This window comes from Podarcis cretensis (genome assembly GCF_951804945.1).
Source record: "Podarcis cretensis genome assembly, chromosome: 6".
Taxonomy (NCBI): Eukaryota; Metazoa; Chordata; class Lepidosauria; order Squamata; family Lacertidae; genus Podarcis; species Podarcis cretensis.
This window is the reverse complement of record NC_137175.1, coordinates 51,688,449-51,704,114: the sequence shown is the minus strand read 5'-3', so window position 1 is coordinate 51,704,114 and position 15,666 is coordinate 51,688,449. Positions and strand designations below refer to the sequence as shown.

At 45.3% G+C, this 15,666-nt stretch overlaps 1 protein-coding gene and 1 long non-coding RNA gene across 18 annotated transcripts in view; one reads left to right on the top strand and one right to left on the bottom strand.

The window, feature by feature from the left end:
* LOC307218325 overlaps positions 1–15,666 on the top strand; it is a 259,902-nt gene that overhangs the window by 235,828 nt on the left and 8,408 nt on the right. The gene's annotated exons all lie outside the window — the stretch shown is intronic.
* Positions 6,131–15,666, bottom strand: part of PTPRF (protein tyrosine phosphatase receptor type F) — a 478,221-nt gene continuing 468,685 nt past the window's right edge. For all 12 annotated transcript variants that reach the window (XM_079980220.1, XM_079980216.1, XM_079980222.1 and 9 more), the window contains 6 exons: positions 13,095–13,273; positions 10,876–11,002; positions 9,943–10,068; positions 9,402–9,556; positions 8,960–9,095; positions 6,131–7,682 (listed from right to left, as the gene is read on the bottom strand). In XM_079980220.1, coding sequence (XP_079836346.1) covers positions 7,614–7,682; positions 8,960–9,095; positions 9,402–9,556; positions 9,943–10,068; positions 10,876–11,002; positions 13,095–13,273 — 792 coding nt within the window. In that variant the 3' untranslated portion in view covers positions 6,131–7,613. The remainder of the gene's footprint in view (positions 7,683–8,959; positions 9,096–9,401; positions 9,557–9,942; positions 10,069–10,875; positions 11,003–13,094; positions 13,274–15,666) is intronic.

The following is a 15,666-nucleotide window of genomic DNA, read 5'->3' as shown; positions in this document are numbered from 1 at the left end:
GCAGATTTAGAGGAGTGCAACTGGTTTGGCTGCATTGGGCGTCAAGCCAAGAAGGCACCTCAACACTGACAAATAACAGAAGCCGAGAGGTGGGAGGGGACACCAAATTTTGATGTCACAGTTTTAAAGCTCAAAGTCCTCCACTGTTCTGGACTACTGTTCCCATCATCCCTGGTCTTGCTTTTTGGGCTCATGGGTGTTGGATATTTGAAGGGCTACAGGTTCCCCATGCCCGTTTTAAAATAATATGTATAAGCTCCCATCAGGTACAGGCCTATGAATAGCCGACGGCCAAGGCAACACAGCACTGCTGGTCTAAAGACAACTCCTCCCTCTTGCATTGTTTAGAACTAGTAAGTTAAGAGACACTCCCAAAAAGGAAAGCTGAATATGTCTTTGTTCTGTGGCCACTAAGTGATCTTGAACTAAAGCCTGGTAGAGGTGTTGGCAGCAGGCTACTGAGACTTCATTTTTGTGTCTACCTGTTCAAATAGCAGTGATGGCAGGTAAAATTTTGACTTGGTAGAGCTGCAATTCCTAACCCTGCTGTTTTCATCACAGTAGGTCTTGTACAGCACTTACTCATATCCTCCATCATGCCCCAGAGGAAAACTAGAACACACATATTTCAGGGCCGCGATCTTGTGAGAGCCAGGTGACTTGAGTAAAAGCACCCCCCCCCAAAATGTGGTTGTTTTTTTAAGGCCATGTGACTCTCATGAGAGCACGGCACCCCAAAATGGGATGTCTCACTTAAATCAGGACAGTTGAAGGGTGTTATTTAGGAACATGTGCCATTACACATGTGCAGAATGTCACGGTCTCATAATCTCTAGCCCCATCCCCCTGTCAAGTATTCTTTGCACATCTATGGACAAGGAAAGAGCTTTCATGTAAGAAGGCCTAAATATGATTTTCAGAAGATTGACTCCATACCTTTTATTTAGAAATTAAGCATTAATTAAGATATTCCTTCTTCCCCACCCAGTTATATAAGAAACAATATGCACCATAAAATAGCTCTTGCTAGTTCACATTGCTTGTATTGTGGCTATGGGACTTATGCTACATTTTACTGAAAATGAAGCCGTGTGTAGGAAAGCTAGAGAATTTTGTTTTTCAAATATCGGAGCAAAAATCCAGTATTAAGTATAAAGCATGTTCATGAGTTTACTTGGTTAGAAGATTCTGATTGATCAGTACACAAAGGCTGATTTTTCATCTGATAAAACCAGGCAAGAGAATTTCCAGCTTTACTTGATAATCACTTTTGGGTAGGTTTTGCCCCTATATTGTGGCAAATTGGCCACAACTTCTACCAAGTCCTTTTTTGAATCTGCATCACCATAAAAAAAAAAAATCACCTGCTGCCTTTTAATTCTCTTCCTCTTGTGCACTATCCATAGGCATCTCTGCAACTACCTTAGTGCTCATGTCAAAAACAATAGTAGTTGCAGGTCTTGTACTTTTACCTTCTGAAGTCAGGAACATTAGGTTTTCCCATTTCAAATTACGATCTGTATGGGCAACTGGGTGGAACAAGAGCTTGAAACTGACCTTCCATTCCCATTCCTCCACCCCTTTTAGTTTCAGAAGAGGAAGTAGATTTACTTGCAGAACTGCCTGCCCCCTTTGCATCTAAAATATTAGCTGCAGTCTCCAATTTGAGGCATCAGCAAAGGAGGAAAATTATAATTCTTAGATTACGGTACTTGGGTGAGACCTTCCCTGAAATAGTGTGTCCAGTATAGGTCACTCTGTTTAAGAAAGACTGTTTTTAAATTGGAACAAAATTTAGACAATATGCAGCCTCAGTTCTCAACTGCATGCATTCTGTGTTACATGAGAAGCTGGAAATGTTGGGCCTGTTTAGCTGATGAAGTAGGAGTCTGAAAAGCACTGATTAATAGTTAACATGAACGGTACTAGGACTGAAGCCTTGTGATACTCCAACTGTTGCTAACTTCTAGTTCCCATTAGCTCCTGCCAGCTTGGCCAGTGGCCAGGGATGATGGAACTGAAGTTCAACAACGTCTTTGGGGACACAGACCGCCCCCCCCCGGTATATACAGCCTACCAGAGCAGTTTGCAAAAGTTTGAAATGTTGTATGTAGCTGTCAGGGGCTCAGGAGCAGAAGCACAGGGAAGAGGGGAGATGGAGAGCGAAGGGGAAGAATCTGAGGGCAGCGTAGAAGAAGATGACAGTGGCCCGAGAGATTCCATGAGCCTCTCCAGCGAATCGGAAGATTCACAGAGGGGGGCGCCAGTGGCCAGGGCAAGGGGATTCCCAAGGGGGACACTCCAGGAGCAAGGGGCCAGCAGGGACTCCCAGAGTAGCAGTTGGAAATCAGGACCAACTTCCCCACCAGAAGTTGGGGGGGGGAAGAGTCCCAGGTATCGAGGGCAGAGGATTCCACACCAGGGAGTGAAGATAAGTCAGGGCTGGCCACGCCTCCGTCGGAGAGCCAGAAAACGGAGGGGAGGTCAGATCCGGGCAGTATCCCGGAAGAGGGAAGCAGTGACAGAAGCAGTGTGACGGTCAGGAGGAAGGTCACTGGGTTGGCGCGAGAGGCAAGTTCAAATGTACAGGAGCGTGGGACAGCAGAGAATGAGGATTGGGAACCGGGTCCTAAAGCCCGCCGGAGACAGGGGGAGGAGTCAGCCGACTCAGCGTCGGAAGAGTCCAGAAAGGGGAAAGCCCCGGCGGGCAGGAGGACCCAGAGGAGGAGAGAACAACGGAAAAAGTGGAGCAGGGCTAGGATCTTAAACTGGTGTCAGAGGGGAGGAGATTCAGACGGGATTTCGCCGGTCTAGGGTTTAAGACGTAGGGCTGAAGTTGAACTTCAATAAAGACTTTTGTACATAACGACGATCGGGCGTTGGTCCTCTGTGAGCTGGGACCTAGGGGCAGCTCTGACAGTAGCAATAAAAATACAACAACACAGAAGATGACTGCAAAACAAAAGAGCACTTAAGCCAGATAAACCCATATCCTAAGTCAAATCCAGACAGATTTTTTTTTAAAAAGCCTTTACCTGGCATGGAAAAGATAACAGAGATAGCAGCGGGAGGCAGATTCCAAAAGCAAGATGCTGCAAAACAAAACAAAAATCATATCCCTGATCACATTATAATCTTGCAAAAAAGCACATCATGAAGATCTTAGGGTGAGCAGGCTTGTTTGGCAGCAGGTAGTCCTTGAGATACCTAGGCCCTGTAAGCCATTTAGGCATTTGGAAGTTAAAAGCAGCACCATAAATTGGCTCCAGAAACAGACCTGGGAGCTAAGACCGGAGAGCTATGGTGTGGCTAACTGTGGTTATTCAGGAAACTATAGTCTGTAGATTCTTAAACACACTCTATTAGACTTATTTCAGGGCTGAAAACAGGTAGTGAGGATTCCAGATTGAAGGTGATTGACCTTCATGAGGGGGGTCAACAGTAGAAAATGAAAATCTGCTCACTCTCTACAGGAATTTTGCCTGTAAATATACATAACAAGAAAACTTCCAACATGCTAGCATAGCTTTCCTACAACTTTTGCAAGTACAAAAAAAATTAATTGATTCTAAACAGTGCTTATATAGGAAAATGTACCCACTTTATAGGGAGCATCAGTCAAGCTATGTGTGGCTTGGCTCATTTTCTTGAGATTTGCATGGCTTTACTAGAAACTTCCCAAACTGTGCAAAGCACGTTGTTGCCCCCGCCTCTTGTGCTGTTTCCAGATCTTTTAAGTGGGTTTATGCATGTATGAAGGATCCTGACTAAGGGGAGGTGATGATCATCTTAAGCTGCCTTTACTTAGTAATTCAACTAAGTTTTACTTGGAGAAGACACATGAAAATTTATGAACATGACTTAAGCTAGGTCCATTAATTTCAGTAGGTCTGCTCTGAGTAAAACTTCATTGAACACTACCCATGGCATTTACATACAGTGGTATCGCTGGTTAAGAACTTGATTCATTCTGGAGGTCTGTTCTTAACCTGAAACTGTTCTTAACCTGAAGCACCACTTTAGCTAATGGGGCCTCCCGCTGTTGCACAATTTTTGTTCTTATCCTGAAGCAAAGTTCTTAACCCGTGGTACTATTTCTGGGTTAGCGGAGTCTGTAACCTGAAGCGTCTTTAACCTGAGGTACCACTGTACATGCCCATAAAGTAGCTTTCCAGATCTTTGGCAGTGGAATCTGGAGGAAAAGGGAGCGTTAAGTTTGTTTCTCAGGCACCTGTATTACCCCATGAATAATCTTGCACTTTGCATGGTGGATAGTTTCCAAAAAACCCAACAACATTTAAGTAAGGTTTGTTTACTTTCTTTCAACGTGGATGCTATTCTCTTTCTCTCTGATAGCAAGAGGCAGGCAGTGTATTAGTGTTGTGGGAGAGAAGGCAGAAGAGACCTCCCTTATCCAAACCCTTTTGTGCCCTGAAAACTTTTGCACAGGTTTTGTAGCTGCAGTTTTGTGTGTAGCTGCCTTACAACAAAGGAAACACAGCTTGCTGTGTGGAGCGGCAGTAACTTTTCCTACTGTCCACACTTTCTGAGAATACCTCCTGTTTGCATAAATGTAGTATGTGCATAGGGTTGTGTGCATGTCTAGAACAATATTAGGATAAAGTTTAGCATGTAAACATGGGGCCAAAATGCAGATTTTTCAAGCTGTTAAGTGATGCTTTGGACAGTAAACCCCCCCCTTTTAAAATGGTTTGTAAATTTAGCTGGGGGCAGGGGGGAAGATGGTGGTAGCAGCAGCAGCAGGGAGGTAAGAGTGAGGCTCACTTGGGTGATGACTATGTGGGTGGGCAAGTGGTGCACCCCTGCTTGGCTTTGGTGGAGGGGTGCACTGGCAGTGTTGGTGGCTTGCTGGCCCCGGGTGCCAACAACTCATGCTACTGGTGGTATGATGTGGGATGTAATCCACTGGGAGCAGTCAAGTACATTACCTGTTTTGCCTAGAGTGGTCATGCAGGGGATGTTGATCCAGTCAGTCGAACTTCCTGTTCCCTCTTGGCCTGGAGCATCCTTCCTTGCATGTGACTAGTAGATGGGCGTGACCTTTCCAGACCTGGTAAAAGGCTAAGTCACGCAGCCACCTCCCCTTTCTTCGATCTTCTTTTTCATCCTGCAAACTTCCTGATTCACCTGGACTGTACTGCTAGCTGGCTGCCAGGCAGCAGTCTCCCCAGGTTATCTCCCATATGGGGTAAACCTGTTTGTACATATTTGTAACTTTAAGCCTAAAGCCTGCCTTCAGGGATCACACTGTGCTCTGCCTGATCGTGAGTAAAACTACTTTTTGTTACTTATGAATAAGACTATGGTGCCTTTATTCTTTTAGGAGGGATCAAAGATGCCTTACCAGGGCAAGCCAGATTGAATTGTTTATTGTCTTAAGAGGCTCACACGAGTCTGCAACCAGTTTTCTGCTGCATAAAGGGGGAATGTACTCTACTAAGTGAAGAAACTTGCTAGCGCAAGTTAGGAAGGAATCAATATACAGTGGTACCTCGGGTTAAGTACTTAATTCGTTCCGGAGGTCCGTTCTTAACCTGAAACTGTTCTTAACCTGAAGCACTGCTTTAGCTAATGGGGCCTCCCGCAGCCGCCGCACCGCCAGAGCACGATTTCTGTTCTCATCCTGAAGCAAAGTTCTTAACCCGAGGTAATATTTCTGGGTTAGCGGAGTCTGTAACCTGAAGCATACGTAACCCGAGGTACCACTGTATCCTCTCCTGCCACCCTCAACATTCCCATATATGACACGTGTAATGTATTACAAACAGCAGCACTTCCATACTATCCTATCAAGAACGCCGTATTCTATTGATACATCATGTAAGTGCTATTGTTTCAGCAGCCAAATTGTTCATGTGGAAATGATTCATGGCACACCCTTCTTCTGCTGAAAGGTGAACAGTTCCAGCCGTTCCTCCTTTTTCTTGTCTGTGTGAGTGGCCAAGCAAGAGCATTTCGCTTTCACAGAATTTTGTTTGAGTTCTGCTTTCTAACACATGGACAGGTAGGATTCACTCCCACAGAGTTGTGGTATTTTGGAGCTCCTGCCAGGGTAACTACAGGTTTATCCGCTAACTGGCAAATAAAACAAGACAGCAAAACGAACATGTAGGAAACCTGATTATTCAAATTTATTAACATCAAGAATTATGCAATGATGCTGTAGATTTTTATTAACAAATAGAAAACAGACTGTATACAACAGTGACCCCTACAGCACTATGCTTTCACAAGGTAAAAATGAATGTTCTCTCCAACATCACCAACCCAGGATTGTTGATTTCAATGTAATTTGAATACATTGGATAATATAGTTAGAGACCTTTCCACCACCTTTATTTATAGAACTATGCACCTGGGAGAAGGCTGTAATCTCCCTGCCTTTAGTGCAAGTGAGAGAGAATAAGGAGTATTAATACATAGTACCGTTAAATTAAGTCCAGTAGCCTTGCCACATTGGTTAATTAGACCATCCTGTCATAGTGAAAAATACAGCATTCTAATGACTTTTAAATGTGGTACAGGATAGCAGAAATTATAGTTACACTCAGCCTCTGAGAACTGAATTCCTTACCTGAAGAATCCCACCCCTCCCTCCCTAATAGCCAAGGCACCCCCATGCCGGGGTTGTTTGTGCAGGAAGGCTTGACTTCCCAGAGTTGTGCTCTTTCACCTTGGAAGGTGCTCCAATGCACTTGGTTGGCCACAGTTGCCTAGGCAACAGCACCTCAGGATGCTACTGGCACAGAAAGAACTAAACAAATGTGTCGGTCAGGTCCCTTTTGGGAACTTGATTTTTGTGCGGCAAGGATGCCACATTTCCCCCCCATCTTAACAAGAGAATCCCAAGCAGTGGGTCTCTCCCTCAAATGGAAAGTTCATAAGGGATCTGCTGACAAATATGAGGTCACTGGACACATGTCAATAGGACCAAGCATCTAATAGCTGCTGGAGTCCCACCTGACAGATAGGCTTATGAATAAAAGGCTTTAGAAATAAGCATTAAGTTGGCTCCAGCTCTGTGAAATTGAATATTCTACAAAGGACTGAAGAGGGAGTGGAAGGGTCCCAGAGCTGTGAGCCAGCCACTAATATTAACCTGGGGCTGCCCGAAAATGGGCAGCACCACCTTGATTGAGACAACAAAAGAGTTAAGGGCGGGGGAAGCAAAACGAAATTCAAACCCCACCACCTCCATTCTTCTGTTTTGCTTGAGCAAAACATTAAGACTTGCAAAAGAATTTAAAAAAGAAAAGATATAAAAGACTAAGTTTAACTATTTTACATATATAAAAGATCCCATTCCATCCACCCAGTGACTCTCACCATGAAATGCTGTCAAGGGGAGGAGGAGGAGTGGGGGCATTAACAGAAATTCATCTGGAAATTGGAAACGCTAGAAGCTGGTCCCACCTTTGGCGCTGTGGCAATGAACCCAAATACTGTGGTCAGAACTGGTTGGTCATGGGGAGGCTTGATGCTGCAACAACAGCAGCAGCATCTGCACAGAAGGACTAACAAATGGGCGGCTGGCTGGGAAGAACCCGTCTCTGCTCTTGGACATTCCCGCTGCAACTGGCTGAAAGCGCTAGTTACGTTGCATAGTGATCGAAGCTGCCAAGGTACTCCAGTGCAGCCCTGTAGCACAGCTGATACTGGTCCTGGAGAAGAAGGAAGAGAATGGGATAAGCAAAAAGCCTCTAAATGAGACCACCACTTCTATCACATCATGGTGCAAATAAAACTCACTCTAAAAGAGGCAGCTGGCTAGCACCAAGCCCTGCATCTAATGTAAAGAGGGGCCATTTTGCTCAGATTAGTACAGTAAGCATAGATTGGGAGTGAAGTTCCAGTTAAACTGCAGGTGGGAGAGCAGCAAGCTGACTGTATGGGAAACCCAAGTACTGAATTTTTACCAATGTAATTTACTCTCATGGTGCACCAGTAAAATATGTCCTATATAAAAAGGAGGATGAATTATGGATTTCTGCTCTCCGTCTCATGACCCATCCAACCACTGGTTCTGATATCCTTGCACTACACGAAGAACAGCACAGAATCAAAGGTCGCATTGATCAGGTGAAAGAGAGGCCAATCCAAGCTGCCATCAAGTTAGACCAGAAAACAGTATGGGTTCTAACCAGAAGATAGCCACTGGCCATGTGTAATCCTTTGCAAATGCTTGCTGGCACTGTTCTTTTGCACAGTATAACCATGACTACCTTTTGGGACTAACCCAGAGTGGGGTTTAACTTATGGTGAGAAATCTTGGCTGGAAGGCGCTCTGATGTGGCTTCATCAGTCTTGACAGATCCAGCTGTCTCACCTTTTAAAAGCCTTTTACAGGCTTCAGAAGATGCTGTAGATACTAGTTGTGCCAGTCATAGCTTAGCGTAATGCTGGTGGTCAACAAAAGAGGTTTAAAGACTGTCTCAAGGCAAATCTAAAAAAATGTAGTATAAACACCAACAATTGGGAAACACTTGCCTGCAAGCACTCCAATTGGAGAACAGCCTTTAGGGTGTCATGGGCTTTGAAGACACGCGAACTCAGGATGCAAGGGAGAAATATGCTAAGAGGAAGGCACGCTTGGCAAATCCACACCGTGATCAACTCCCACCCAGAAACCAATGTCCCCACTGTGGAAGGACGTGTGGATCCAGAATTGGCCTCCACAGTCACTTACGACAATCTTACTCGGCTATGAGTGATCGCCAAAGGAGAAGATTGTATATGCCCTATATATCTCATAGAACACATCAACATGGGAATGGGGGCAAGATTGGTGGCTGCTTGATGTGATTTATATGGAATATGCCTACTTACAGAGAAAGTTACATCCCTTTTCCATACTGAAAGCAAGTGAAAGCAAAGTTTTGATCCTAAATGCTTGCCACCAGTCCTCTGTGCAGCAGCAAGCATGTGGCTGGTGGTTTACCTCTGTTTGCACCATGGCTGGTCGTTGTGTCCTCAAGGTCTTCACAGTCTGGAACATGTCAACTACGCCCTCATAGCGCATGCGCTCCAGTACAATGCTTAATGTGATGAACACCCCTGTGCGTCCGACCCCCGCACTGCACATAAGGAAGAGAGAAAGAGACACAGTGAAAGGGAACTGAAGCATCAAAAGATCACAAAGATCAAAAGAAGCTCTCCCAAAAGCTAAAATATCTCTCTACAAGTGCCACAATGTTTTTGTGTGCTCAAAACTACAAAGCAGAGATTTCCCCTGCCTTTTACCAAGGAAATGGCTTCTATACCTAGAAAGGTGAGGCCATCTCTGCAGTAGTAATCTAGCTTTCCCTGATGACCCCAGCCTCCTCACCACTGGCACACAGCACCTAGCCAGCTTCCACGGACAAGCAAACAGCAGAACTTACCTGCAGTGTACAGTGATGGGCCCATCTTGGCCAAACTGCTCCTTGGTTTTATGAACTTGCCCAATGAAGTCAATGAAGCCCTCTCCAGTTTTTGGTACTCCCTGCTCAGGCCAGTCCGTGAACTGGAACTGTCGGATGGTTCTTGACTGTCCATCCTAGTTGTGGTGAAAGGGAGATATAGTCACTGCATCCTCTCAAAACACAGGGCAGCCTTCATGGTCAGGCCTTTCCTACTGGTGCCAGAAAAGCCTTGAGGAGGGGAGGCCCAGCCAACCTAAGCAGATTTCTTTTGCCCCTTAGTGAGTATTTTGTTTTATATAGCAGGGTGTAGTAGATATAAACACAACTGAAATCCATGCTTCTGCTTTCCAGCTGTCTCAGCCACTTGACACACAGTAACACCAATGCAGAGGGTGATAAAGCAATGGACAATCAGATGCACATTGAAGATAAAGCCCTTCTGTCCTGTGCTACTTGCAATGTCTGAGCAGTAATGGGAAATAAATATTGGGGAATTCAGGGTAGGCTGTGCAGTACTCACCCTGGCATCAGTGACCTTGAACTCACGCAGAATGTACTGGGGCATGTTGTATTCAGCCATGGGATCCACCACAAAGTACTGGTACCGAGCAGAACGCTCTGCTGGCCAGTACTGGTGGCATTTCTCCTGAAAAGCAAAGGAAGAGTCAGAATTGTTACAGTCAAAATGTGTGATGTGACTAAAGCGTGAATATTTTAGAGTGAGGTGCCTTTTGACATCTTGTCCTGTTGGGTAGTACAATACCCACACAACTCCATGCTCTAATATGTGCAGCAAGACACTGATCTATTTCTTCCCTCCTGCCATGATGTGATTGATTAGACTCCCCTTGCTCCTGCACGCCTCCATTTCCCATGACTTCCTGATTAGCAATCAGCCTGCCTCTTCCATGCCAAGTTACTATGTAGAAAACCTCAGTTCTAGCCCAAATGCCCCTTTTTTTGCGGACCAGGGGGATCAAGTACATTGATGGTTGCAGCAGGAGATGAACGACTCCTGCAGATTGCGTGCTTGTTGAGCATACATTCTGATTTATTTAAATAAAGTTGACAAGGAGGTTATACAATGCTCAGCAATCACCTGATTTGTTTGTGGAGAGGTTATATGACTTCATGTCAATCAGTTGTTATATTTCTGGTGCATTTTCCCATCACCACAAAAAAGTCATTTTTTTTGTTGTGCAAGTGTTTTAATTCACTTCAATAGCACAAACCTAAATTTACTCGTATGCAACTGAGTCCATCCCACAAAACAGTTACAGTCTGAAGACTTCAGTGCAATGAGCTTCACCTTTAGCAGTGACTGCAGTCCCCTCTAGCATTAGGAGAATGAAAGCACAATATTTGCTCTCAAGACTGGGCCGTACACCTGGAATCTCACTGGAGAAACAGCCCCAGAATAGACATCACTTGGTAGCTGAGGGTGCTAGCTTACCCGCCCCATCTCTCGCAATTTGGTCAGCATCACCACAATGGTAGAGTTGTGCTCCCACAGCATCCGCCAGAAATCCTCTGTAGTTTCAGCAAGGGGTCCCTGTGTGGCAATGTAGGCCTTTTGCTGCCTGCAAGGTATCAAGCATTTCAGAGTGGTAGATGACTGACACTTCTGGGATGGAAAGGAGATACTTAGCAGTTAGGTCTAGAGAACTAGATAAAGGGCTTGCTGGGGGAGGAGAGGAGGACTTGTGCCACAAATCTGGATCTCTGATAGCATCTAGCTGCTTTCTTCTGCAGTCCTTGCCCACAACCACCTGTTCCACTATGAGATCAATAAGGCTATCAGAGGTCCCTTGATGAAAGTAGAGTATTAACACAAAGGCACTAAGAAATTAGCCAAAGTTACTCAATGTGAGAAGAGGCATATTATATAAGTTGGAGTAACTAATGTTATTACACCAGTTGGATCTTCTAAAATACACATGTGGGGTGAAATATAATACCAGAGTAGTGCTACAACAATTACAAGCTTTTTGTAAAATTGTGTGAGTTCCTTTGAAGTGTGCAGGAAACCCTGGTATAGGATGTGTGTTGTACATGACCCCAAAGGGTGGAATTTCTGCCACTGCAAAACTCTAGCTACAGTAGTGAGCAAATACATACACAGACCCTGACATATGCTACCAGTGAAGACAGTGAATCCTGTTTCCACAGTGATATGTAGGAAAATAAGTCAGAAAATTGAAAAGAGAATCTGTGCCATCAGTATTCTACCACTATGGGGCACTGCAGATCCTTGAATATAGTCTTAGGCTCTCAGCCTTATCCACTCTCATTTAATCTCTCCACTGGTGCTAAAAATTAATGAATCTGTTGTAGGACAGCTGTAATGTGTGGGACAGAGATGGAAGCTGTTCCAAGGTGGATTTATAAGACGTCATAAAAGGCAGGAGTGGGGCGGGGGGGGGGGTGAGATGGCAGAAACAAAGGCGCTAATAAAGATGCAGCTTCAGAGCCGTCTGTAGCTCCTTGGGCCAATTGATCTCTTTAGATAAAGTGGAGAACGATTGCTCACTTCAAAGGGAAGGACGGGAAGAGATAAACAGGGGCCTGCAGGGACGGTTTAGGTAGGACATGAAATGCTACCACCTGCTGCTTTGGCACACATTTTTGCCAGCACCCCCTCCCAACCTTAGCAGCTCTCTTGCAGCACCAGACACATGGAGGTGGCCGCTCTAACACACTCTGGGCACTTGAAATCTGAAGCAGATAAGTGGCCAGGACCTCATCTGCTCTTCTGTTTCCAGCACAGCAGCCTAGAGGCCTGGCATCAGGCTCCTGTTTTGCACTGAAAAGCCTCCCCATGTTGCTGGACCTCTGCCACTCAAATGCTCTCCTAAGATATCTTTTGCACTACCAATTCACAGCTGTTTTTGTAGCCTCATGGGGTGTCTCGGAGATAGGGGCAGGGAGTAAGTTGTAGGACAATGCTTCCTTTGCCCCCACGCAGAGGGTGCAGCCCTCCTCAATGATCCCCAAGTCCATTTTGGAGGCAGATTTGCTCTTCCCCTGTATAAGACGGTTTCTTTGCTTTCAAGTGACAGGATGAATTTCAGTTGCTGTTATTGCAGCACTGTGAACAACTTTGCAAGACAATCCCATTGTGGGAGGTGAACTGTACAGTTGGTTACCAGCAGTACCTTGGCTAATGAAAAGCTGAGGATGCAGGAGCCAGTACCTGTCACCCCAGTCTAATAAAGCCTGAGAGGGAAAAGGTAACTTCTATCAGGATCCCAGGCTCTGGGGAATAGGCAGCTTGAAAAAAGCCCCATGTTTGCTAATGAAAGGCTACTGTCTGAGCTCTTATTGAAAGACAGAGCTGTCCAGCTTGTATTCAAATTTAAAAGTAATTTATATACTATAAATATATTTATAACTAAATATTGAACATAACTATTTTATTAATTTATTAGATTTCAGATGATAATTCTAAGATGCCTATTTAAGGATGTAAGCTTCAGTTTAAAATTATTTTAATATATTAATGAAATGTTGAAATATTTAGGATGTGGTTAATGTTAGGATTTCTACTGATACCATATAATAGCATCAATTTTTTTTTTGAAAGAAAAGTAAAGAAAAAAGAACACAGAGAAGCAGCAGCACAGCAACACCACAGGAGGAGATTTTAAACTCCGTTTAGAATGACTACATTACCTATAGCCATCTACAAAGCTGGCATTGATGTAATCTGAGCCCTCGACGCCTCGGATTGGCTGCAGGCAAACCCGTGTCAGCTCATAGGGCATAATATTCACCAGGCGGTTTTTGAATTTGTTGCAGGGGAGGTTGGCACTGATGAATCGTGAGGTATGTGCTTTAGAGTTGGCGAGGAGCTGTTAGGGGAGAAGTACAGATTAGAGCTCCCATATGATGTACACACATTTATTCACTCTGCCACATAGAATAATGACCGAGGTAACAAAAGATGCAGGAAGCTGGGCTAAAGCAGCCCCTCTGCCCAGATGAAATATAGGGGGCATTCCAGCAGCCTTGAAAAGGAAGAAAATTCCTGCCTACCCTGGCAAAGGTCCTGAGGAGGCAAGACCCTGGGAGGATGTCTTTTCAGCCAAAGCAGGGTCATTTTGCCCATGATGCAGAGACAAGCTCAGCAAGGATCTATAGCTAGTCACAACTCCATGATGAGCGTACCCTGTTCTTCAAGTTCACACTATAGATTTTAGATGCACATTTTAAAACATCTTACTTGTACACCTAAAAACATAGGCTTGTGTGTGTGTGTGTGTGTGTGTGTGTGTGTGTCTGTCTGTCTGTCTGTCTTAGATGGGCACTTTCAGTCACTCTATAGTATTCTTCCCCTGGGAGCTCTTGTTATTTGCTTTTACTCATTAGCACCTTACTAACACTCATTCTAACATCATTCCTGACCTGCTTAGAAGCATGTACCTTGCTTTTCTGAGCAACCCTTGCCTTCTGTCTCATGCTGGTGACTTCTGGCCCATGACTGAAATATCCTATGCTTAGAGGGAGCCTCAGCACAGGACATTGCACAGAATACCAAAATTTGTGAGATTGGTATTTTAAGACGTTTGTTAGCACTCATCAGGACCCAAACCTCTGAAGAAGAAAGGGAGTGGGACTCTGGGACTCAAGTGGGTTAAACTCCACAGCTCCCTATCTTCAGAGGCTGCTTCTTAGAAAACATCCAGCTCAAGGGGACTTTAATATTGGGACACCCCCTCCTCCAGGACCTTGCTAGTGTGTGTGTGTGTGTGTGTGTGTGAGAGAGAGAGAGAGAGAGAGAGAGAGTGTGAGAGAGAGTGAGTTGAAACTCAGGTTGAGCCCAGCAGTGTCTCCCATTCATTAGACCTACTCAGAAGGATAAAGCAAGCCCCATATATACTTCTAAGCAACTCTAGGAAGAGCTGCGGCCAACAGGTCCTCTATAAATGCCACCCATTCCCAGCTGCTCAGTGCTAATTCTACAGCTCCAGGAGATAAGCCCTTGTTTAGCCTAGTAGCTTCATCTCCTCGCAGGACAGCTTCCTTGCTTGGCAGGAAAAGGACCATTTTTTACATTCTCTACCAGAAAGAGTTAGGGGACCCTTTATGGATGTGCTGCCCAGTTTCTTTCTAATTGTATGAGGACTTAGGAATCTGTTTTGCTCCATGTAACTCACTTTCTACTCCTTTCCCCCTTAATTCTTACTGCAGCTCTACCCATTCACTTCTTTCACTCCGTGGCTCCTGCTCTGATGTATGGCATGGCACATACAACCAAGTTGCTTTCAGAAACAGGGCTGCAATCTGAGCTGCTGACATCTGTTGAGGTCTACTACTGACTGCCAGAGGCCTGTTGTTCCTCCTCATTATCACTGCCTACTTGCCTCCACTTTCCAGGCAATAAGCATCAGCAGTAAGAAGCAGACGCTGCCACCTGCTTCCATGTCTGCCTTTCCCTCTGGTTGGCACTAGGAGCAGGCTAGGCCTAGTTCCCACTACCACTGAGTGACAGCTGTTCGCTCTCCTCACCAGTATCAATTCAACCAGTCTCCTCTATCATCTCTCTTGGGAGTGGTGGCGGCCACAAGGAAGAGCAGCATCCACTGCCACCTGCTTGCCCCTTGGCTCTTCTGGAGTGAGTAAGCAAGTGGCAGTAACTCCTCCTCTTCTCATTGTGAGGCTGTTACCACTCTGCTCACTCACCCGCAGAGGACAGCAAGCCAGTGGTGGGCAAAGCAAGCCATCTAGCAAGTAGTGACAGCAGCTGCTCTTGCTTGCTGCCATTACCTCTCTCATGTTCATTGAGCAGTGATGTCAGAATCCAGGAGCAGCAGCATGGCACCCCCCACTTGTTCACTTCTCCTTTGGGGAAGTATTGGGGATTGGGAATAGGTGCAGGTGGAGGTGAGAGCCTTGTCCAATCCCCACCCCAAAAAAACCTCCAGTGTGAGCAGTGTTCAGAGCAAAGAGGCAATGCTGTTTTGCTTTGTGCTGTTTCCACAGCAAGTCAATATTTTGACTCCATGGCTGCTGTTTTGCAAGAGGCTATTCCCAGGGTAGAGCGGGGCTTCCGCAGTCTGTTTCACACTCTACATGCTTCACTGCTTCCCCACAGGAACTATCCCCGCCCAGCCTTTGCTGTACAAATGCACATCATTGGAGAATGTGGGCATTAGCAAAAATTGCAGCCTGTATCAAGGCTGTAAGAAAAAATTGGTGTGAAGCCGACACAAGTGTGGGTGTTGGTGCTGGCAAGCAAAGACAA